This window comes from Amyelois transitella, chromosome 5 (assembly GCF_032362555.1).
Source record: "Amyelois transitella isolate CPQ chromosome 5, ilAmyTran1.1, whole genome shotgun sequence".
Classification (NCBI taxonomy): Eukaryota; Metazoa; Arthropoda; class Insecta; order Lepidoptera; family Pyralidae; genus Amyelois; species Amyelois transitella.
In genome coordinates, this window is record NC_083508.1 from 11,375,295 (window position 1) to 11,401,071 (window position 25,777).

The 25,777-nt window shown below is 34.7% G+C and overlaps 3 protein-coding genes and 1 non-coding gene across 4 annotated transcripts in view; 1 reads left to right on the forward strand and 3 right to left on the reverse strand.

The window, feature by feature from the left end:
- LOC106142373 (CD151 antigen) overlaps positions 1 to 2,474 on the reverse strand; it is a 16,219-nt gene extending 13,745 nt beyond the window's left edge. Inside the window, exon 1 of the mRNA XM_060954975.1 lies at positions 2,339 to 2,474. Coding sequence (XP_060810958.1) covers positions 2,339 to 2,369 — 31 coding nt within the window. The 5' untranslated portion in view covers positions 2,370 to 2,474. The remainder of the gene's footprint in view (positions 1 to 2,338) is intronic.
- LOC106137109 (putative acyl-CoA-binding protein) overlaps positions 1 to 25,777 on the reverse strand; it is a 347,495-nt gene that overhangs the window by 262,743 nt on the left and 58,975 nt on the right. The window lies entirely within an intron of this gene.
- On the reverse strand, positions 92 to 210 carry LOC132901806 (5S ribosomal RNA). The gene has a single exon (XR_009656910.1). It is a non-coding gene; the product is annotated as a 5S ribosomal RNA (ribosomal RNA).
- On the forward strand, positions 816 to 23,815 carry LOC106140294 (23 kDa integral membrane protein). The gene is made up of 5 exons (XM_060944306.1): positions 816 to 1,006; positions 18,180 to 18,365; positions 21,683 to 21,865; positions 22,180 to 22,416; positions 23,585 to 23,815. Exons 1-5 carry the CDS (start codon positions 944 to 946, stop codon positions 23,657 to 23,659), a joined length of 744 nt encoding a protein of 247 aa, XP_060800289.1. The 5' UTR covers positions 816 to 943; the 3' UTR covers positions 23,660 to 23,815.

Genomic DNA, 25,777 nt, shown 5'->3' on the forward strand with positions numbered 1-25,777 from the left:
TTTTTTTACATATAGGAAGACAAAAAAACTAAAATAAGTAGGTATTTGCAGAATGACAGCAGCCACAAAATATTAGCCGAAAAGTTCAAAAAGCCAACATCACGTGGTGTTCCCAGGCGGTCACCCATCCAAGTACTGACCACGCCCGACGTTGCTTAACTTCGGTGATCGGACGAGAACCGGTGTTTTCAACGTGGTATGGACGTTGGCGTATATCATAATGAAAATTAAATATATAAGTAAGTTGGAACGAAAAAAAAACCTGGTGCTTTTAAAATCTAAAAATCTTCAAAGAATTTATCGACTAGGCTTAAAATCTCGTGACAAAAATGCTGTACATTGCCAAAATCAATTGTATGACGATTAAAAGACTTAATGCGGCCAGCATTTTGTGAACGCTATCAGATTTTGAAGATCGTTTGAACTAATATATCAAACGATCTACACCTACTAGTGTTTTAATTAGACATATTTATTTATTATTTATGTATGTAGTTTATTATTGATTTTTTTTAATAAATAATAAAAACCCTTTTATTTAAATTCAATATCAGTTGGTTCATAGCGTAGGTACGTATATTGTTTTTGGTTTTGTTAGGTGCCGACCATTATCAGTCCTTTAAAGACCAATAACCGATCGCTTGACAGCAGGACCAATTAATTATGATCTCTATCTGAATTTTATGACACCTAATTCGGGGGTCGAAGCAATTTGGGGGTGGTGCTAGTGCGTGACTACAGCCCTTGCACGCCACATCACGATAGGGGTACTAAAATACCGAGCCGGCTTAATCTATCGCATTCGTACACTAGCACCGGTCACATCACTACGCGACGCCGCGCGAACGTAAAAAGTTCGGTTTTTAAATTCGAACCGGCCAGTTCGATAGTGCCGTGATAATATTTTTTTGATTCTGTGGTGAAATTTGGATTTGGAACGAAAATGGAGGGCTGCGGGATGAGCTGTATAAAATATTTATTAGTAGTCTTCAATGGCTTGTTTTTGGTAAGTTTGTTTTGTTTTTTAAAGTAAATATTTCAGGCAAATTTATTCTAGATTTAGCAGGCTACGTTCAAGTATTTTAAGAAGCATAACATTACATTGCATACTGAACTGCTGCGGTCGAAATATTTTTACATATGCAAAATAATAACAAAAACAACGTTAGACATATAAGTTAGACGTTTATACAATAAAACAGTTTAAGTAACAGTTTATACCTACCAAAACAAGTGGTTTACACTAAATAATTACAAAAAGTTTTCTCAAGGAGGTTGACTTTAACAAGGTAATCTTATTTTATGAATAATGATTCACAGTTTTTTTAACTACCATAGTAATAGCATAGTAGAAAGTGAGTCATATTCTTATAATCCAACTAGTAAAAATTTAATCTTAAAATAATTTTACTGTAGGTAAGTAAGTATGTATCTTTCTACTACTAATATTTATAAATGCGAAAGTTTGTACGGATGTGTCAATGTTTGTTACTCTTTGACACAAAAACTACTGAATAAAGAGATTTCATACAACTTTGCAGCAATAAAGCTTAGACATTGTAATAACAAAATGAGTTGAAATATATTGATATTTAAGGTGAACGATGTCGCGGGGAACAGATAGTGTATGCATAAAATACAATGTAATATTGTTTTCTTTTCACATTTCAACTGTTTTAACAACCAATGTTGTGAAACCAAAAGATTTGACAATTATTAAGCGATATAACAGTATCTTATAATAATGAATAAAAAAAAAATTGAATTTGACTAACATATCGACATTACAGATAATAAACATGGCCTTTGCCGCCAACTGAGGCTCTCTCGAAAATTTAAATCGACTTTAGGCGTACACTATTCATTCGAGTGTTGCAAGGTCTCGCACTTTTTTGCGAAGCTTGAACGACCCAAATGTGCGCAAAGTACTTAATTTGTAGGACTTTAGAGCGTCGATGGTCGAATCGGTAAGGTGGCCGGTTAAAATGTGTGATGCGCAGGGACACAGGTTCAAATCCCACCTCGGCTATGTACCAATAACTCTTTTCAAAGTTATGCACATTAGTTTGAATACTAACCGATGCTCTTATGGTGAGGGAAAATATTGTGAGGAAACCTGCACATTCAGGCAACTGGAAGGCGAAGGTAAGATGGTAGTCGCTTCTTCGGGACTAAAGCCAGGTGGAAGAAGATGACCCACTTTGTAGGGCTTTAATCTTAGAATTTTCAATTATTATGAATATTACTCTACTATACGAGCGCAGAGAGAAAGAGACACCTATATTTTTTACAAATAAAACATTTCTGCAACCACAAACGATTATAATTACTTACTTACCAATCATTTTTTGTTGAAATCCATTTCTCATTAGTACTAACTTACACAAAATAACACAATAATATTAAAGAAATAAGAGTGAACCAATTATTTTTTTAAAATTTTATAGTTAGCCTTGTACTCGTGTAGAATTTCGTGCAAGATTTCCCTATGTTTGTAACGCGGTAGTGATTTATATGGAATTAAGTTTAACCACGATGCTGGGTTTTTTTCTAAACATTAAGGCTACTCGACCTTTACAGTTTTGGTTTAGAGTTCATTTTTGAACGAATTTTCTAATTTATAATAGCATTATGCTCGTGATAGAAGTCACAGTGCCGTGTGGTATTTTTAATTTTAGTTAGGGACTTTACTTTATTTTAATTAGGGGACTGCCCATAGAGTTTTGGTATTGCGTAATGCGGTCTCCTTCCTCTTCCTCCCGGCTTTAGTCCCGGTTGCATCCTCACCTCTCTGGAGAGGAGCCCGGGGCGCGCTTTTGACCATGGATCCTGGATTAAGTAAGTCAGGTTTTTACACGAAGCGACTCCCATCTGACCTCCGCAACCTTTGCAGGTAAATCTAACCCGTATTGGATCCATGGTTACACATCCAGTTGCCTGAATGTGCAGATTGCCTCACGATGTTTTCCCTCACCGTAAGAGCATCGGTTAGTATTCATAACTTTTGAAAATAGTCATTGGTATTGCCTGGACCCACAATCCCACATGCCAACCGAGTCTCTTCAAATACAGGAAAATATTTACTGTTTGTGTATTACAAAGCTATTCCATATGATCAAGCAGAAAAATATTGACAATGTGGTACCTGTATCAAATAGCAGGTACCCATAGAAGCATCTCTTCTTACAATAACATACAGTACTTATACCCAATCACGGAAAATTTTGCCAATTAAAAACCTTAGCTTTTAAAAAAAAAATATCAGTCGTTCGCCGCGAACAAAGACCTCGCGAACATTGTGATTTTTTAAAAAAATATAATAATAAAAATTTAAAGCAGATAAGTTTAGTGCATAAAGCGGGAAGCGGTTACAAACAAACAAACTTAGTTTCGCGTTTATAATGTAAATTAGGAGTCGCTTAAGCATGAGTAAGATAATTTAACCCCTCGACCATCCTATTCTGGTTTTCAGGTTACATATTTACGTAAACACCATGAACATGATGATAGCCTCACAGTACTCTTTCTTGTTAAATAAAACTCCTAATAGAATAATCAATAATGTGGTTCTGTGAGGTAATTTATTATAGCATTACGCGGAAAACTTAGGGAGGGAAAATATGACGTCATAGAAAATGAATCACGAAAGAGTCATTCATTACCTCAGAGGTAGTATCAATTTGAAATCAATCATGTGATTTATTTCTTTTATAACTTTGTACTATTTATTGTAACTGTGTTAATTTCTGTACAATAAAGATATTACAAAAAACTAATGTTCTTTTCCCAATAAATGACTTATCTAAATGTAAAAGTAGAAAGTAATTGACTGACTGATCAAAGCACAGCTCTAACCTCTAGGTCTTGAAAGTTGACGTGTAGTTTCTTTATGTGGACTAGAGTTGCACTCAGAGACGATTGCCCGAAATTCTCGGGAATAATGGTGACTTTTCATTTTACGAGCGTTCTCTAGTAATCGTACCTATTATAATAAAGAAAAAACAACCTACCTAAAGTTTGCTAATTTGTAGGTGCATCGTTGTTTAAGGTCTATTGGTTTTGGCTTAGACTTTTTTATTTAATATCTCGAATCAAAGTCGTAGGTAAGCGTGAAAATCTGTCAATATTTCTGCCTCATCTCCTTGATCTGAAACTTTCTCGACGTTATCCAGAAGACAAAAAGTTTCGCCCACAAGTTAAAATTCTGAAAAATGAAAATTTTTAATTTTAGTTTTACTTCTACGTTTTTTTGCCTCTAGTGAAGAAAAAGGTTTCTATTCTGCTATTTATAAGATTTCTAATGATGCTTAGATGTTTTATACACGCTTATTATTGAAAATATGAAGTAACTAAGCCAATTTCGAAGATAAAGGTCATGCATGTAGTAAAATTTAGAGCGGCATAGTGTGTACTTTGTAAAGTGTAAAAATATTTTAACAGTTAATCTTTACATTGATGATGTCCACCCCGCTATATACTGGCAACCCTACAAGTCACGCGAAGCCTCAATCAGATCTTAATCAGTTTCTAGTAATGTAAACAAAACATAGGTTACTTACTCACTACTTTTTATGTTTACACAAGTTGAAAAGGTTTTTTTTTAATTTTAGTGGCCATCTTTCGAATATTTTCCCCAGTGTAGAATACTATGATTCGGGAGTACGATAAGTTTATTTTATTCATAAAATGAATTTGTGTGACAACTGGCAAATCGACAAATCACAGCATGAAGGCCGACCATAGACATTATTATACAAACTGAGGCCAACACGCTTGTTTTTATACAACTAAAACGTGGTTTAAATGTGTTGATAAACACAGATTAAAAATTCATCTAAATTTTATTAAACTCAGCAGTTACATCGCTATTCGGGTAATTCACACACAAATTGAGCTAAAGTTTTGAGGCTAAAGTATTGAGTTCCGTGTGGTTCCTGGCACCAATTTAAAAAAAGAATGGGACCACTCCGTCTCATTCACATGAATGTCGTAAAAGGCGACTAAAATTACTACTAAAATAACTACTTTTTTCTATTGATGCAAGGAACCACACGGCATTTTTCTATGTAATTTTTTTACCTATAAATTGAATTTCAGAACATTTAAACATCACATATCATTAACCCTATCATTCAAAATTGTCAATGGAATTAAAATATAAATAGATATTCCTTAAAAACTGGTTTGGGTACAGACACGGCACATAAAACAATACCACCAAATATGTTAATCAGAACAGTAAATCATTTCGATACAAAGCGAGGTCTCTTTGGTCTGGTAGGATTATTCAGTCGTCATGTTATATGTACATAGCTTTGCAGCTTGGCTTCCGAATGCTAATCAGTTGACGGCTATGCGGTAACATTATTTAATCGTATGATCCTCTGAATTTTAATAAGATCCCAAAAATACTATTTATATATAGCTCAAAGCCGTTAGTACGATTGTCTGTCATGTGGATGATGTAAGCTGGAAACTGATAAAACCCCAACTGTCAATATGACTCGTGTTTTGGTGTCCGAATTCAATAATTTCCAATGACAAACGACATGTCGTCATTGAGTAAGTATCTTCTCCGTTCTGATATTTTAAATTTTAAGGTCGCCAATTGTCAACGCTGAAAAAAAGACTTCTCTGATATGAAAAGGCCAAAAAATATAAGTACTGGGTACTTATCTACTTTGGTAATAAGTAAAGAAATATTTAAAAAAAACGAAATACTAATAGGATTTTGAATTTGAAATCACGTCTATATCCGTTGCGGGGTAGACATACAAGTCATGAAATTTTCACATGGAATGATTTTTTACACGGAATATTTTTATGCATTTCCGGCGATAAACCAATAAAACTAACATCAACTTCCCAACGCGACCTACGCAAAACAGACAGGGTTTTTATATATCTTGAAGACTTTGGAGATAGCTACTCGAAAAATGGAGCTTATCGATTTTAGTTTAATACCGAAATTTCAAATCCTCTCTGTGAGGTAACGGGTGATCCAAGGGTTGGCAGTACATTCACCCAAAAAATCTCTATCACATTGCAGGAAGGCAATGCTGCCAACTTATTAGGCAACTTGCCTCACGGCGAGGCAATAAAATCTCAATTTTATTTGGAAATGTTAATTTTATTATTATTAGGTAGTATTTATATTCAATTTATTAGGTTAATATAAATGTGTGTGTGGTTCCCGGCACCAGTACAAAAAAGAATAGGACCACTCCATCTCTTTCCCATGGATGTCGTACCTAAAAGGCGACTAAGGGATAGGCTTATAAACTTGGGATTCTTTTTTTAGGTGATGGGCTAGTAAACTATAACTATTCGAATCTCAATTCTATCATTAAGCTAAATAGCTGAACGTGGCCATTCAGTCTTTTCAAGACTGTTAGCTCTGTCTACCCCGCAAGGGATATAGACGTGACCATATGTATGTATGTATGTATATGTCTATTGTGAACTACCAATGACCCAGCGGCAGAAAATCGATTTACCGTCACACACCGGCCAGGAAGCGGGCTACTGTAATTCCTATGTAGTACCTATTCACACTGTATAATTAATTGGACTATCAATCAAATGGTCGACATATCGATTTTCGTTGAAAGGAACTACGGAATATGTACTTACCGCCCAAAATCCATTATAAGAGGTGTTATGGCCCGATTACTTTGTTGTTTACAGTAGGTATAAACAAATAAACATAGGTACTTTTGTGTTGTATCGTTCACTTACACATAGGTATACCTAGGTTATCGAGCTGAGTTTTAATTTGAATTCACAAAAGATGTCTGTCGTCTTGTTCTTTCACTTTAAAATCATGCCTTTTTATCTATATTTTCCTTTTTCTTAGCCCACATAATTAAAACTTAAGACTTAATAAAAAAATTGACTATACCATTATAATAGACTTAATTTAAAAAGAAATAGATTATTATCCATTTTCTCTCAGTGTGAATAAGAAGCGACTCCCAGAAGCATTCAGAAGCATAACACAATGCGTCATATGAACAAACAGAGGAATAATTGACAGATATAGCAAAGAGATTATAATTTAGATAGATAGATAAAATTCGTTATTGCACCATAAGAGTAAAACATACAAAACAGCACAAAACAGACAGAGATGGTACAAAGGCGGACTTATCGCTAATGCAATCTCTTCCAGTCAACCTTTGGGTGGAAGGAAACCAAACAGGAAAGTTAAGTTAGTTATGGTATTCCATTCTTTTTATGGGATTTTCAAATCACCGCGCGTGTGGTTCACAAACAAAGTACTATTTTTGGGGATAATAAAACCACCGGAGCATGTTGTCGTTCCGCTTTGATAAGTTCACGCCTATTTTTGTAGTAAATTAAAAATATTTTATTCCGTGAATGTGTTTTACGCACTCATTTATTACAGGATAATTTACAGGATTAAAACGCCTTGCAACTATATTGTGCTGACTGAGAACCTTCTTATTTTATTATGAATCAAACAGCCAATTAAAAGTCTCATAAACAATTAAAAAAAAACCGATCACTGTAATGCCCCTGAAATATTCGATAGAAGTTTAACATTCATTATTAAATGGAATCATTGCATAACATGTAATCACGTCTTAAACCCTTGCGGGGTAGACAGAGCCAACAGTCATAAAAATAATGAATAGCCACGTTCAGCTGTTTAAGCGGTTTAATGATAGAATTGAGATTCAAATAGTGTCAGGTCGCTAGCAGATCTCCTAAAAGGCGAATTCCAAGTATAAGTAATTCTATCCCTTAATCGCCTTTTACGACAACCATGGAAAAGAGACAGAAATTAAATTAAAATGGATTATAAAAGACAGAATAAAAAAGAGAGTGTGGAGGGAAAGGTATAATGGGAAGGCCTAGACGAACGTATCTTGATCAAATTAAAGACTTCCTGCCTGGCAAAGGGTCAGGTCAACCGAAACCACTGAGCTTGCATGAAGAGAGTTATGAATGTGGATGAAGCGAAGAAAGTATGCAGAGATCGTGGCAAGTGGAAAGATGTAGTCTTTGCCTACCCCTCCGTGAAAGAGGCATGATTTTATGTACCTATGTATGTAACAGGGTAAAATTTATGGACATGGCATCTGCATCATGTGAACTCTTGAATGAGTGTGGGTGTAATGGCAAGAGAAAGCTGTTGTTTACTTATTCTTTATCCACTCAGCGTTATTGACTTTTCATACGTGATTTCTTGTCAACATTATTATAGTTAAAAGCATGTATCCGATTACCAAATGATGAAACTTGAAGAATAACCTCGAATGACAATCAATTCTACCTGTCTGTCCGTCGAAAATATATTCAAATTCGTTGGCTTTGGTTCTAAATACAGAATTGTTTTTCACGCGATTGTATTTCAAGAAATTTGAAGTCAATTTTGATACGAGAATTTAATTTGCTTAATTTTTATACAATTTTTATAATTATTAGGAATGTTGTTTATCTCCATATTAGGAGTTGATACCTTCTTTAGAGTTAATCTCATAACATGCTCAATTTACTAATTCACCTCTTCTGTAACTTTTTGAACTTTCCTTCGATATAGATACGACTTACTAAAAGGAAATGAGAATGTTAATATCCATTTTTTATAGCAAAAGATTTCACTGATTGTCAATTAATACCGTTGCTGCTCATAGAGGCAATGGTCTTGAAAATATGTTTTGTGACTTAGTGCCCGCCATACTTGGCGTCTTTCGAGCGTCTTCGTCTTGCTAGCGTTTACGTACGCGACGTGCGTAAACGTACGTTTACGTACCTGCAAAATGATGTACTATCATCAGTGCCGTGTGGTTATTATAATAGGTGCACTCTATCTCTTTCTCATGAATGTCGTAAAAGGCGACTAAGGGGTAGGCTTATATAAACTTGGGATTCGCATTTTATGCGACGGGCTTACCTACAGCCTGTCACTATATGATTCTTAATTCTATTATTAAGCCAAACAGCTGAACGTGGCCTAGCAGACTTTTCAAGTCTTTTGGCTCTGTCTACCCCCCATTTTGGGCGTGATTATATGTTTGTATGTATCATCAGTCTTTTTAAGTCCCAGGAACAAAGGATTAAAAAATGCATAGTTACAAGCAGGTACATTTTGTTTTTTTTTTTCATAGCAGTAGGTACTTTGTTACCTACAAGTATTGTCTTTTGTTATTTTGCGACTCGCCGCGACCCGGTCATCAAATGGGGTCAGTCAAATTACGAGTCGATCGATATTCAGAACATTAAATACATCAATAACTAAGAAGTTAATAGGCGGTAATGTTATTTTTTTTTTTATACGCTAAATTGTTTGAGGGAAATATATTATTTGGTTAAAGGGTATACTGATTTTATAATATAGAATGAGTAGCGTCGATGGGTATCTGCTATTTAATACAGATACCCCGGCGGTAATGTTATTATGACAACACAAAAATTATGTCGTGGAAAGTAAAACCTGCACATTCAGATAAGTGAATGTGTAAACAAGATCTATGTTAGGTTTGGTTTCTTTGTTAAAAAAAATATACTAAATATATAATCTTTACTAATTACTAATATTACACAGAGGTAAAGGTTGTAACATTTAAATATTTGTATGAAGGAGTAATCTGAAATACTGAATGGAAATTCTTTCACGGTTACAAGATACTTACATTATCCGCGGATAGTACCTATAGGTTATATATATAGGTTATGTGTGAAATTTGAGCATCCAGTTGGCCAAAGAGGAATCATCCAAATAATAAGCCTATTTTTTTGTAAAAATAAGCTCAAAAGTTTTAAACGTTGCAAAAACTACAAAACAAAATGGCATTAAATCTGTCCAATTTTTATTATGATTCGTAGACAGTCATTACAAATAAAAATTTTAACATTCGGAAAACGAATATATGGGAAGAACAAGATGATGTCATACGTTCATTGGGTCAAGTCGCTTTATGTGTGCCGGCAAACGCGGTCGGCCTTGACTCATTTCTCAACGACGAATAGCTGAGATTACATCTTGAAGCACATGGCGGTGTGAGCTTTTGTTTGTGATAGATTAATTAAGAAAAGTTCTACGTTTCTCAATTTTATCTTTATCATTATCAGTTAAAAATTATTGCGGTTTTTTGTTCACTGAGCTTTTGCTCAGAGAGAGTTAGAGAACGTTGTAAGTTGTTTGCCTTTGATTTGCAAGGTCTGGAGTTCGATTCCCCGTCAGGTCATAATGAAAAACTTACTTTGTTATCAGCTTAAGTTTTGCATATAGTAAGTAAGTACTCGCATCAATTACGAGTATATAGTAGCTATGTGTTATTAAGTTTGTTCCCCTTAATATAAGTCTAATTGATTTTTTAGCTAGCCTAGCCTAACTAGCTCACCTTTTTCGATTTGCCCCGTAAATATTAATTAAATCTCGTTTATTTAAAATTGAAAACACAAGTGGACCGAAGAAACTTCCTTGTGGCACGCCAGAAACATCCTTGTGGCACGCCAATAGACAGTCACTACTTTCAAGCGGCTATTTTTATACTTCCCAGTTCCCACTCTACTTAAATATTCAATTGATTAATAACGGACTGGAATAGACGAAAATAACAAAAGCAGAACATTGATCATGTTGTTGGTGACATCATATAATATTGAACAATTATAGATATTTTAACTTTATAAATTGAAGATTAGACAAACAGAAATTTCTTTCTTTTTCGACATACATGCATATAATCACGTCTATATCCCTTGTGGGATAGACAAAGCCAACAGTTTTGAAAAGACTGATTGGCCACCTTCAGCTGTTTAGCTTAATGATAGAATTGAGATTCAAATTCTTCTGCTATGTTATAATATGTGGAATAAAACCGAAAGATACATTCAAGCAGATGGATTTGTTGCCAAGAACCAGGTCCAGGTTCCCCGATCCCTACTTTCTGTCTTTCTGATTCCCCGAGGGTCATCATCCCTGCTTTCTGTTTAGCGTTATCTATATTTATTAACCCTTTTATTTTAAGCCACGTAGCGGAATGTGGCTTCTCAGTCTTTTCAAGACTGCTGGCTCTGTCTGCTCTGCAAGGGATGTAGTCGTGATTACATGTACTCATTTTACTTCTTTCCCTTATTAGTAGACTCCTAGCCTTCTTGAATGGAATCCTTCTTCGAAATTCCTTTTCGACAGAACATAGCTTCGACGTCTGTAGCTTCGACGTCTGAGTATAGAAGTACCCTCTTACCTACCGTTATAAGCCTCACACAACTTATTATGCTGATGTTTTGTTTATCATTCCTGCATAGCATTATGCATAATTATTGGCCAAGGTGAAGGAGATTCATAAACAAGCGTTATGTCATATGAAGAATGTCGTAAGATTTCTTGAGTCAAGGCCGACAACGTAAGAATTGAGATTCAAATAATAGGTTGCTAGCCCATCGCCTACAATACTCGTAATAATCCCAAGATCATTAATATTTCTCTAAGTCACTTTTAACAACATCTATAGGAAACAAATGGAGTGGTCCTATTCTAAAATGCCGGATACCACACGGCACTGGATACATATAATTTTACATACATACATATCATCACGTCTATATCCCTTGCAGAGCAGACAGACCCAGCAGTCTTGAAAGACTGATGGGCCACGTTTAGCTGTTTGGCTTAATGATAGAATTGAGATTCAAATAGTGACAGGTTGCTAGGCCATCGCCTAAAAGAATAATCCCAAGTTCATTAATCATTCCCTAAGTCACTTTTTACAACATCTACAGAAAATAAATGGAGTGGTCCTATTCTAAAATGCCGGATACCACACGGCACTAGATACATATAATTTTACCGTGTTGGCAATTATTATGATTAACTTCGTAAATTCTGTTTTCCCGCCTGCCATCCGGTGAGATAAGCCCGTTGTTGCACGCGATTATCATTATTCAAGTAGTTTTTAGAACCAAATTGTGTATACTTTTTATGTCACTTCATATGTGCATCATCATTTATTTTCCGATTTCCGTAGGCATTTAGGATTCCTTCAATTCTGACTATGGACATACATACATACATAAAATCACGCCTCTTTCCCGGAGGGGTAGGCAGAGACTACCTCTTTCCACTTGCCATGATCTCTATGACTATGGACATACAGACAAATTTTATATTTATACCATTAGTAAGTATAAATATTTATATTATATATTTCAGCAAAGCTTAATGAGAATCCGTTCAGAAATGTTTAAAAGGCAGGCTACAATTAAGTCATCTTAACCCACACCCTATAAACGATAAGAAGAAAATTCTTGTCAAACCATATAGTAAAGATTTATTTTCGTTCTCAATTTCAATCATTAAGCCAAATAGCTAAACGGGGATATCAGTCTTTCAACAATGTTGGCTCTGTATACCCCGCAAGGGATAAACACGTGATTATATGTATGTATGTTCCTTTTATTTCAGTTTCAAGTATCTTACACATTTCTCGTGATAACAACGGAAGACTACTGACCATGAGTGATACTGCAAGGTTACCCTGCAACCTTATAAAGGCAAGCAATTCGCTAAGTAAACTTTTCTTTCCAACAAAAAAGCTATGTGTCATCTTGTAAAGCAAATTCACTTTTGGTGCAGTGATTTTATATTAAGAAGTATTTCATTTATTATACCTACTTATAATAAAAATAGAGCGTCTGAGGTCGAAACGGTGAGGTGACCGGTTAAAATGCGTGATGCGCATAAAGGCACAGGTTCGAATCCTACCCCGGCCATGTATCAATGACTATTTTCAAAGTTATTATAGTATATATATTAGTTATATGTATATTAGTTTAGTTAGTTTGAATACTAATACTTCACAGCATCTGGATGTGTAACCATGGTCGATTCAATATGATTTAACTAAATAAATAGCAAACAAGTCTTTAAAAACATTTATTCGTTTTACAAAAACACATTTAAACAAAAAAAAGTCTACTTAAAATAGTAAACTTACTTACTTGCTGAAAAAATTTGTTTCCTTAAAGAAGAAAATAAAACATAGGTATTTATATATTTCGAAAAAGTTAACTTACCGGCTTGATTGATCTGCCCCCACATGCGAATGGAAACTATGTATATGAAAACTATACAAGGTCGGCGCCACTTGGTAAAGCTCGTTTATCAGGAACTGGGTACAACCTAGTGCCCGAAATTAAGATGAAATTCACGCGGAATAAGTCGCAATTTCGTTCCCGGTTGCACCCTCCGTTTTTATCGAGCTAAAATCTATTGCTGTTCTGTTTGAGGTCATAAGTGTCACGCGATAGTTTTTCGCGCGATAGAAACGACATCGCGCGTGCCATGCTACGGTGTCAGAGATACAATTTCTGATATCATAAACTTTTTACTGGCTGCTAATCTACAACATACTTACATACATACATACATATGGTCACGTCTATATCCCTTCCGGGGCAGACAGAGCCAACAGTCTTGAAACGACTGAATGGCCACGTTCAGTCAGCTATTTGGCTTAATGATAGAATTGAGATTCTAATAGTTGCTAGCCCAAGTCCATCGCCTAAAAAAGAATCCCAAGTTTGTAAGCCTATCCCTTAGTCGCCTTTTACAACATCCACGAAAGAGATGGAGTGGTCCTATTCTTTTTTGTATTCGTACACCGCTCTACAAACACTTTAATTATTTCCATGCAACCGTATCATCAGGTTTTTTATATGTCTACTTGGGCCCGGCAATAAATAAATAACTTTAATTGATTATAATTTGTTTGTTTGTACACTATTTATAACACATAAAAAAGAAAACAAATTAAAAAACAGTCATTGGATTAAGAAGAATATGTAAGTACAATAGCGGACTTAGCCCAATCGAGATTTCTTCCAGACAACCAAATAAAAAAGTTGTTTATTTATTTTTACGAAATAGTTATTTATTTATTTCAACATGACAACACAGGCTTATTAACTTACTTACAATAAACATCGCTTATAAACTTTATTTATATGTCAATATGCCTCGTTCGTTTTCAAATTATAGCTATTTCTCCAACACTCTACTGTTTTTCTTATACCATACATAGCACAATGTAGGTAGAAATTAATAGCCTTAGTCATAACCATAAAAGCTAAAACAAGCGCCCTAAAACTACTTTGTTCTAATAATCATTCCCTTAAACACGCTTACGTTTTCCGCAGTCCAACTTTAACGATACAATAAAGCTTTATTTAGAAAGACTTACCCGAACTTTCATATGTAGTAAAAGCTAGAAGCATTACAAATAACGTGAATCATACTCTTACACCTTCTCTATACGTAGGACAGAACTCTCGGATTATAAACATAATGCGCCTACGCATCACCGATTCGGAAAATTTCGTCATCTACCCACATTCACGGCTCATTTCCTTCGTCTCGTACGTTGACCCATTTTTCTATCAATCGCGATGTGTGCATCTAAAATTAAAACTTTAATCCTAAAAGTTATGAATTGTTCATCTTTAAGACATCGTGTACTGGAGGTCCCGGGTTCGATTCCAGGCCAGTGCATGTTGAGAAACGAACTTTCTCTGATTGGCCTGGGTCTCGGATGTTTATGTATATAAGTATTTATTATAAAATGTAGTATCGTTGAGTTAGTACCTCTTAACACAAGTCTCGAACTTATTTCAAGGCTAACTCAATCTGTGTAATTTGTCCCGTAAATATTTATATTTATTTTTCAATATTCTAAAAGTACCCCTCTAATAAAAAAGTATGGAACCACAAAAATACCTGTCACCCAGAGATACCAGATCTGAGAGTCATTTTAAATGATTTAACAGAGTTGATGTAAATCATGACGTCAGATGTATAAGCGTCCATGATGGCATGAAACATATGGTCAATTGTACAAATTAGTACTTAGCCGTGATACAATCTTCCATCAACTAATAATACCTACGCAAAGAGACGTATTCATATAACGTACAATAATACACACATAATGACAAATCATACAGTTTCAGTTGGATTTGAAGGAATTTACCTTGAATAGGATACTTCATAATTCTTCTAGACCAGTCTATCCTAAAAAGGACGTATTCTGTTTTTAAAGGAGGTGACGAGACTGCCATCCGACTTCCGTCACTCTAATAACGCTTAGCCTTTAGTCACCTCTTACTACATTCTCGGAAAACAGATGGAACTGTACCCATTTGGAATTTACAAACCACTTGGCATTTTCTACAATAGAATTTAAGTTCAAGAACTAATAATAACGCTATAAAAAAAGAATAGGACCACTTCGTTCCTTTCCCATGGATGTCGTAAAAGGCGACTAAGGGGTACGCTTATAAACTTGGAATTCTTCATTAAGGCGACAGGCTAGCAACCTGACACTATTTGTATCTCAAATCTATCAATAAGCCTAACAGCTGAACGTGGCCTGTCAGTTTTTCAAGACTGCTTTCTCTGTCTCTCCCGCAAGAGATATAGACGTGACTATATGTATGTATGTAACTAATGCACACGCACGTCGGCTATCGAAAGTCATGTACTCTTGCGCATTTGTCACAAACGAACAATTATAAACTGGATAACATCCAGAAAACCTAGAAACCCGATTACAAAGAAACGACGCATTAACACTGACAGCTCTTGAAGGGAAATAATCAAATAGAGTGTGCAATTCCCGAAACAGCCGAGTTTGCATAAATAAATAAATATATACGGGACAAATTACACTGATTGAGTCATCCTCGAAGTAAGTTCGAGACTTGTGTTACGAGATACTAACTCAACAATACTGTATTTTATAATAAATACTTATATAGATAAACATCCAAGACCCAGGCCAATCAGAGAAAGTTTTTCATCAAAATCTTCGCATGATAAGAGTCATGAATTTGTTTGTATAGTGGAAGATCGTGGCAAGTGGATGTAGCGTCTCTGTTTACCCTTCCGGATTTTTATAACTTTAGAAAGTTCACTGGTTAAAAAGTTATTGCATACATATATACAATCACGTCCATATCCCGTGCGAGGTAGACAAAAACTCGAAAATACTGATTGGCCACGTTCAGCTGTTTGGCTTAATGACATAATAAATCCTACTAATATTATAAATGCGAAAGTTTGTGAGTATATCAGGATATCAGTATGGATGTTTGTTACTCTTTCACGCAAAAACTACTGAAGCGATTACGATGAAATTTGGTATATAGGTAGCTGAAGACCCAGAATAACATATAGGCTAGCTAACATATAAGCTTTTTGTCCCGGAGATCCCGCGGGATTGATTGTTATGTTATGATAATGGTTCTACGCGGACGCTGTCGCGGGCGGCCTCTATTAATACATATATATAACAAATAAAATCAGTGCGTGAGTCCTGCAGTTTTATATTATTATTTTTTTTATTACTGTACATAAGAATATTATAAAAACTTAATTTGTTTTTTATTTTAAATTCTCTGCGCACTTTCATCGATGTCGCCTCTGCAATCGGCCGTTGACTTCACATCACTAGAATAGTGTGGGCGGTATCCAATTTAAAGATCTATCGCATAGGCATATAAATATCTATGATCTATTGAAAGCAATTAAGAAAATTTACGGAAATGGTTTTATATTACTAAGGTACTCAACTGGCTGTTGCGTTTATGAAACTTATCGTAGGTACTTTATTAAATTCTAATGTGCTTATCACAATTCCTAAAAATAATGCCGTGTGGTTCCTATAAAAAAATAGAATAAGACCACTCAATCTCGTTCCTATGGATGTCGTAAAAGGTGACTAAGGGATAAGCTGTAGTAGTAACTAACTTGGGATTATTCTTTTAGGTGATGGGCTAGCAAACTGTCACTATTTGAATCTTAATTCTATAATAAAGTCAAACAGCTGAACGTGACCTATCAGTAATTTCAAGACTGTCGGCTCTTTCTATCCCGCAAGGCATATAGACGTGATTGTATGTATGTAAGTATGTATGTAAAAACATTTCTTGAGCTTTATTTCAGTACAAAAAACTTACCTTCATTAGGTACCATAAATATTAGCAAGTCGCTAGGCAGAAGAATAAAGGGCACGACCTTAAACCCATAGAGACTGAGGGCGTAAGATAAAGTCATTGTAAACTATTACACCATTTACGGTACCCGCTACCCACGTAACCTATTTCTTAGGCAACAAAATAATTGTTTCTCATATGTACATACATACGGTCACGTCTATATCCCTTGCGGGGTAGACAGAGCCAACAGTCTTGAAAAATTATAGAATTGAGATTCAAATAGTGACGGGTTGCTAACCCATCACCTATAAAAGAATCCCAAGTTTGTAAGCCTATCCCCTAGTCGCCCTTTACGACATCCATGGGAAAGGCCCTATTTTATTAGTGCCGGGAACCACACGGCAAATTTTATCTTAGTGCTGGAAGTATAACTTCCTTCTACTCCTTTTCCTTCTCTGCTCATGCTGTACGTCTGTGGAATTCCTTACCGCATGATATTCGCGATTCCCAAACTCTTTCTTCATTCAAACGACGAGTTAAAGATTATTATCTCTCGAAATGGACTTATATATTAGTATGTTTATGTAGTTTATTACTGTCATTTATTTAATTGTTCCATGTTTAATTATGTAAGTATTAGCATGTATCTTTAGTTAAATGTTATTTATGCACACGCCATACCGCTCCAAAATTCATATCTCCACTCATAGGTCTACTGGAAGAGATTTCTTTTGAAATAAGTAGCACCTTTGTACTATAATTACTGTATTGAATGCTCCTGTATATAATTTTGTGTACATAAATAAATAAATAAATAAAATATAAGTAAAATAAGTGCTTTTCTAAGAGTATATTACGGGCTAGCTGTTTCCAGTGAATTCTTTCTCCGTAAAATAAATACTGTGTTTCGTAAAAAAAAGTTCACTGACAATATCTATGCTTTAAAAAGCTGACTTCTTGTGAGAAGGGAGGATTTTTGTATGAGTTTTTAATTTGCACGTGTAAGAAAACCGCAGAAGAAGGTATTATGTTGCTTTCTTTTTTCTAATTCTATTTTCTAATCTCAATTCTATCACAAAGCCAAACAGCTGAGCGTGGCCTATCAGTCTTTTCAAGACTGGTGGCTCTGTCTACCCCGCTAGGGATATAGACGTGATCATGTATGTATGTATGTATATATCTTTTTTCTAATCATGTCAATCTCCCTCTTTCAGATCTTCGGCATCGTTATCATCGCGACAGCATGCGTGGACATGGGGATGATCAAGGGCTTCACCAGCATGGAGCCGACTGGGCATGAGACAGACGCTGTCCTGATAGCGATAGGAGTCCTGATAATAGTGGTCGCCGCGTTCGGATGCTTCGGCGCGTGGAAGGAGAGCCCTAAACTGTTGTACATTGTGAGTATTGTTAAGATGTTAATCAAATTCGAAATTCAAATTCAAAATTTTTTTTTTTCATTACTATAGGATAATTCGTATCGCTTAATAATTGTCGAAACGTATGGTTTAACAACATTGGTTGACGTCAAATAAATAACACTTAATAAAACTAAGTTTACTGCCGCTTCCAAGGCGTCAGTGCAGAAGAAGCGGTAACAAACTGCACTGCAGCATTTTCTTCAACAACGTCAACTTCACAATATTAATTAAACTTAGAATAGAATGTGGACGAGAGAATACATTGTTCAGATTTATATATTTATATGAGATTTTAATATTAAAAATATATATATATATTTTATGGATTGCCAATTTTAAAAAGATTTTTTTCCCACTAAAGATTCTCACTTATCTCTGCGTTACACCCTCCCAAAAGTATTTCAGGGACCGTAGTTCGCCTTCCGACTTTACTCTCTCCATTTGATCCGGTTTTCAGCGTCCTGAGTGTTCAGTCCATTGACTCGCATATCATCCTTTGCGATGTCCAGCCAGGATCTTTTAGGTCTGCTCCTTCTACCGGCCCGGCGGACGCGTCATGATAAGGCATCTGTGCCCCAAGTAGCATACATACATATGGTCACATCTATATCCCTTGCGGGGTAGACAGAGCCAACAGGCTTGAAAAGACTGAATGGCCACGTTCAGCTATTTGGCTTAATGATAAAATTGAGATTCAAATAGTGATAGGTTGCTAGCCCATCGCCTAAAAAAAGAATCCCAAGCCTGTAAGCCTATCCCTTAGTCGCCTTTTACGACATCTATGTGAAAGAGAGATGGAGTGGTCCTATTCTTTTTTGTATTGGTGCCGGGAACCACACGGTACTGCCTTTACTGTACTGTACTTTCTCAAGTGGTATACAGGTTTACGCAAGACGTGACCGTACTAACAACATAGGCTCTTCGGCATTATGTCTGCACTAGAGGCCGCCCGCGACTTCGTCCGCATGGAAACCCTATCAATCCCGCGGGAACTCTAGGATAAAAAGTAGCCTATGTGTTATTCTGGGTCTTCAGCTACCTACATACCAAATTTCATGGTAATCGGTTCAGTAGTTTTTGCGTGAAAGAGTAACAAACATCCGTACATCCATACAAACTTTCGCCTTTATAATAGTAGTAGGATGAAAGCTGCTGGGCTCACGGAAGTTCCTCCCGTGGTCTTTTCTTAGAACTCCTCACATCCAGCGCAGCCTTTTCATTTCTGTGACACGTAGGGTCTGCTTGAGAAGCACCAGCACTGTCCACGACTGGCTGCTATAAATCAGGACAGGCTTATAATGGATCTATTGAAGTTGTTACTGTAAACGAAAAGCTTACAAATAGAGATTTAGGTCGGAATGGGGCACGAATAATGAGTATTACAATAGCATGCAGTCGAAACTACTGTTCTCGGAAGCTAAAATTTGGAAAACTTGACTTTTCAAAGTACGGAAGTTAAAGAGTGCACTAATGACACCAAATAGTCAATGCCCACATTCTCATGAACGACAATAAATTAAGAAATAAATGAAAATAAATGTATATGTACTACATTCGCAAGAAAAGCTTGTAAAGTGTAGTGAGACATGACCCAAATAGTAAAAATAGGTCAGTCAATAGTCAAACCAAGCACACATACGGTCGTATCATCAGCAAATGACATCATCGTTGTTATTAATGTAATTTTTAATACACGATTTAATCGTTATTATATTATCTTCCGTAATAAATATAATTAGAGTTTAACTTTATGGAATGTCTGATATATTACCTTGATATATTATACTTTAAAATTAAATAAACAATTATAAATGTACATACGTATATCACGTCTGTATTTCTTACGAAGTCGACAGAACCCAGCAGTTTTAATTATTGAGAGATAGTGAATCGTGTTAGTTATATAGACACTAAAAATTGAAAAATAACTTTAGACGAAAAGTTTTATAAATAGAAAATGTCCCAGATTGTTTGCACTAGATCTCTGACTGAGATGAGCTCATTTTTGTACTATTAATAATTTTATTAAAATACACATAAAAAGTTCCCTGCAGTAACAGTTCTGTCACGGCATGGGAACATTCATTACAAAGTACCCTTTCAAGAAATATTATTTTTGAATTTAAACTCATAAAATAAGGATAGTATATGTAGAAAGGGAGTGACCAGTGAGATGGCAAGTGACAGAGGTAATTGGAAAAAACTAACATACTGCGCCGACCCCGCGTAGAAAGTGGGAAAAGGTAACGACAAAGAAGACTCCAAAAGCAATCTTCTCTCCTCGAGTCAATCAAAAGAAAAGCTTTAATAAGCTTGGAAAGCTTTTTTAGCTGCTGAAATTGAAATAAATCTAAATCTCAAAGTGGACTTTGATACTTGTGACTATTGGCTGTTTTTACCCTGTAAGGGTTAAAGACTTCTCATTTCCTTGCGTAGTAGAAAGATTAATATGTAAGTATGATTATGTCAGTATTAGCATACATATGTTTAGTTAAATATGTTAAACTTTATTTATGCACACGCCATACCGCTCCAAAATTCATCTCTCCTCTCATGAGCCTACTGAAAGTGATTTCTATTGAAATAAGTAGCACCTTTGTACTAGAATTATTGTATTAAATGCTCCTGTATATAATTTTGTGTACATAAATAAATCAAAATCGGAGTACATAAAAAATTCCAGACTTGCTTTTTGTTGAAAATTATGAATACTTTTATGTAAGGGAGCCCGTTCCTTTAATTTTTAACTATAATATATTAAAAAGATATAAATAACTAGTAATAGACTCATCAATCTTACTCTGAACAAGCTAACACCACGGGGCACTACTAATGATTATAGCATTTTTCGTGACTGCCGCCAATAATTCAAACTTGACCCAAATGTAGCAAACGAGAATTGTACAGTCTGCTACAAAAAATGAGCCTACTTTTTTAATAAATCTCTTTACGACTATATATGTATATAACTATTAATAGATATCACGCCACTTAATGAGGTTTAATTTATTAGAAGAATTGAGCCCATTTCTGTGCACTTACATAATGTTGAGAACTGTTTGTTTATTTAGATCATTTTAAAAGTTGCAGAAATAATTAATTAACTGAAAAAATCTCAAAATGAAGGTATCATCAGTATGCAAAATATCTACCAATAAGACATCTGGTGAAGAATTAAGATTTGTTTGTGTTGTCTAGTGATATTAGTCAGGCGATATAGTTAATTCGTTAAAAGTGGAGGATATTTTTTTTTCTTTTCTATGTGTCACTAAATATAAATTTTCTCCTGCCAACAGTTCGCCGGCTGCCTCATCATCATCATCCTTCTAGAACTCTCCGTTGGCATCGCGGCGGCCGCCCTTCGTCCCCAGATAGAAGGCACCATGAAAACCCAGCTCCGCGCGTCCTTCATCAAGAACAAGTCCACGAGGGAGGAGGACTCTACTTACAGGGAGTTCTGGGACCGTGTCCAGAGCAGTGTAAGCCTCAGTTTTTACTTTAGCTTCATTGGCTGTCAATATAAATTCAAAATAATACCTCGCAAATTCTAAAATAGCAGTCGTCACAAATCGGTGTATCTTTAGGTTAACTGGGATAAAAATCAATTAAAAGACAATTCTTGTCAACTTCGCACTAAAAAAATATTGCAACTGAGACATATAATTATTCGTATAGGTACTATGTAGGTACCTAAACACTATCCCATCATACTACTATAGCTCTATCAGATTGGACAATTATACGAGCCGAATCATTGGAGTTTGTTTCTCTTAGACTTTAATGTCTATTACAGTTGGAGTGCTGTGGAGTCACCGGCCCTGACAACTATGCTGCCTCGGAGCCCCGTCTCAACCCGTCCTTCAGCTGCTGCCCCAACGACGGCACCGACCGAGCTGATGAAATCAAGAGATCTGACTGTCTCACTCTACGCACGTACTACAAAGAGGGATGCGAAGATAAAGTGTTGACGACGATTCACAGCGCTGGCTTGACTGTTATCGTCTGTGGAATACTCTTCTGCTTCTTGGAGGTAACCTTCTTTCATTTCTTAAAGCTTTGACATTGATGATATCAGCTTAGTTGATAAGATCAAGACTTCTGACTGTCTCACTTTTGGCACCTACTACAGATAAGGTTGCAAAAATAAAGTACTGAAATGGAATTATGTTTTGGTTGTTGAATTTTAGTTTTATAATACAAAGTACTGAAATTTTTAGTGGCGTTTAGTTTAATTTCAAAAAAATATTTCGTAACTATTGGACATAATACCTACTCGTATGAAGCTGAAATTCGGAACCTATATTTCTTGAGAATTCTAGGGAGTATTCCTAGGAAGTAGGTTCCTAGAGGGTAGAGTATTCCTAAATTTAAAGTTCCTAGTACAATTTACGGTAATATGTTATTTATTTTTTTTAAAGTACATGTAAATTTTTTGTACAAATATTTTATTATTTTAACCTAATTTGTGTACCCGTAATCTCGACAGCACTCGCCCAGGTCCAACATGAAACGCTTCCATGTCATGCCACCATTTGTAACGCGTGAAAATAACACCCAAAAGCCACGCAATACTCGCTGAAGTTTAATTATGAAACGTTTTACTCATATATCTTATCATTACGTTGGATGGCAACCCAGTTTTAAAAGGCACTCCTTTGAATATAATTACTTTTTTACAAACTAGTATTTAAAACAATGTTAATACGCACGGCGAGTTGGGGTTAAGGCAGACGGTTGATCGCAAAATTATTTCTAAAACTGATCCATCGCAAATACAGTAAATATTACGTCAAACAAATCAAATTTTTCGCAAAATTATACTATATAAATTAATAGCAAATGGCGCCTTAAGGACATTTGACATTGATTCACGACAGCCATCAAGTGATGACAGCCGCCTTCCGAACTTAGAGTATTTGTTTACATAAAAATATTTAAGAACTTCCGAAGAACGAAATCGATAATATTTTATCTATAAAAACTGTTAACAATACGCTTGGCTTCAGGCGACGGGCTAGCAACTTGACACTATTTAAATCTCAATTCTATCATTAAGCCAAACAGCTGAACGTGACCTTTCAGACTGTTGGCTTTGTCTACCCTGCAAGGGATAAGTACGTGACTATATGAATGTATGTAAAAACTGTTGTGCTTTGATATAATTGTCTGTGTGTTTATTTCTAATTTTCTCATTCCAGGTGGCGGGAATCGTGCTGGCGCTATGGCTCGCTCACGCCATAAAAACGCAAGGGAAGAGCCGGGAAACAGCCTAAATTTAGTGCTAGCTCTAGTGTTGCACACCTCTAAATAACATTCTATTACGCACGTTTAGTTTTAAGCTAGATGTTGATTTATAGTGACGTAAAATATTGAATATATACTATTATTAGTCTCTGCCTACCCCTCCGGGAAAGAGGCGTGATTTTATGTATGTATGTATGTAAAAATATTGAACTCGGAACTAACAGGTTCGTTTAATTTGGTTAAAAAACAAATGTTTTGCAAGACATCGTATAGTTACTCAGTTTGAAATCATTTTTGATAACTTTTTGAACCTTATTGAAAAATTTCAGTAAGTGTATTAAAGCCTTAGGACGCTTTATTAGAAGGTTGTGTAGAAAAAAGATAAATAGGTAGATCATAATTCTCAAAATCTAGCTTCGGTACCTGAAAGAGCCTTAAATGGAAATTTAAGAAAAAATAAATAAACTACTTTTGAAAATATGATCCAGAAATGAGACTGGCACCCACCGAAAATACATATTTATTGTTTTTCTTAAGAATTGTCTGTTGTTATACCTGTTTCCTGATTTTTTTTGTTATTCATATAGATATTAGAAACAAAAACTAAACAAATATTTTTTTATTATATGTGCTTTCATTAATACGAGTATATTATATTAATAAACAAAACTTTTCAAGAAAATTGTAAGGAAAACAAATTTCAAAAAATTGTATAATTGCAAGTACTTATTTATTACAAGAATCAAAATGGTGTTTTTTTTTTCAATATATTGTTCTAGATAATAAGAGTGTTAATCACTCTAGCGAAGAGAAAAATAATATTAAATTGCTGTTTACATAGGTATACTGCTAAAGTCTAGCTAAGAAGATTTAATTATAATATTTTTTTTATTGTTTTATTAACACGCAAATTCGAAGTTACCATGATTCAAGTTATTTAAGAAATGTGTTATAAAATAATGATTTATCAGCAATATTATGTGTAAATAATTATATAGAAATTACTTTATCTGAAAACACTGGATTTCAAGTTGGTGCTATTTTAATTTAGGGTTTTAGTTTATATCTTTCACACATCATGAAGTTGATTTTAGATTAAAATTTGTATGTTTCATTTTATTATTTAAGCAACGAGTAAAATAAGATAATTTTACATTTTCTAATATTTAGATTTATTCAAATTATAAAGTTTAAAAAAGAAAATAAAAAAGAATGACAAAATGACATGCCTAATTGAAGATTTTTACTTTAATGTCAACTTCGACTTTACACTTGAAATGCATTTATAAGTATTTTTTATTAATTGATAAATTATTCAAAAATTTAATTATATAACTACAAAATAAACACTAAGCTAAAATATGACATATTGTTAAATTAATTTTTAAATAACGGAACATTTTTAAACATTATTTCACCAATAAATGTTAAGCATCAGATTAAATTATATTATATTTTTTGAAACGTTCCATTTTAACCAAGGCACATCTTAATTATTAGATAATATAATTTAAAAAATACTAGTCATTTAGAGAAATCATTACAATGGGCTTGAAACTACTTTAATTGGATATACATCATGTATTTAAATACTTCATAAAAAATACTTTATATAAAATTATGAGACACATATTCTATTTATTTTTTAAGGAGAAAGATAAAAATAAATAGAGTATTCGACAAAATATTGCGATTTCAATGCCAATAAAAAAAATAACTTACGAACGTGACCGATTTGGTTCTTCACTCTTCAATAATAATGATTTGACTGCATCCGTAAACTTTTCATGACAAATTATATACGTAATTTTAAGAATATCTTATTATTAATGTTAACATAGATTTTCTTAAATAAATTATCTGTGTTCGAATAGAAAAAGGATTTATTTTATAATAAAGATTAGAAATAACCCCAGATCATGATCCAAACTGAGTTAGGTTTTTGTTCATTTTCTTTATAGTAAAGGTAATTTACTTAATTAACCACATAAGGGTGAGGTACCCCTGCAATAGTTGCAAACGTCAAAAGGGAATCGTTTCATGTAAGACCTGATTTCATCTGTCAATGTCAACTGATTCCATCTGTCAATGTCAAAGTTCATAGTCAAAGGTGCATCCCGGCCTCCTCTCCAGAGAAGTGGGGATGT

What these genes read in the sequence shown, in the direction of transcription:
- LOC106140294 (XM_060944306.1), top strand. Translation starts at nt 944, where the DNA reads ATGGAGGGCTGCGGGATGAGCTGTATAAAATATTTATTAGTAGTCTTC. An exon ending in GCCCTAAACTGTTGTACATT is followed by an intron (nt 18,366 to 21,682) that starts GTGAGTATTGTT and finishes TCCTGCCAACAG; the next exon opens with TTCGCCGGCTGCCTCATCAT. An exon ending in GGGACCGTGTCCAGAGCAGT is followed by an intron (nt 21,866 to 22,179) that starts GTAAGCCTCAGT and finishes TGTCTATTACAG; the next exon opens with TTGGAGTGCTGTGGAGTCAC.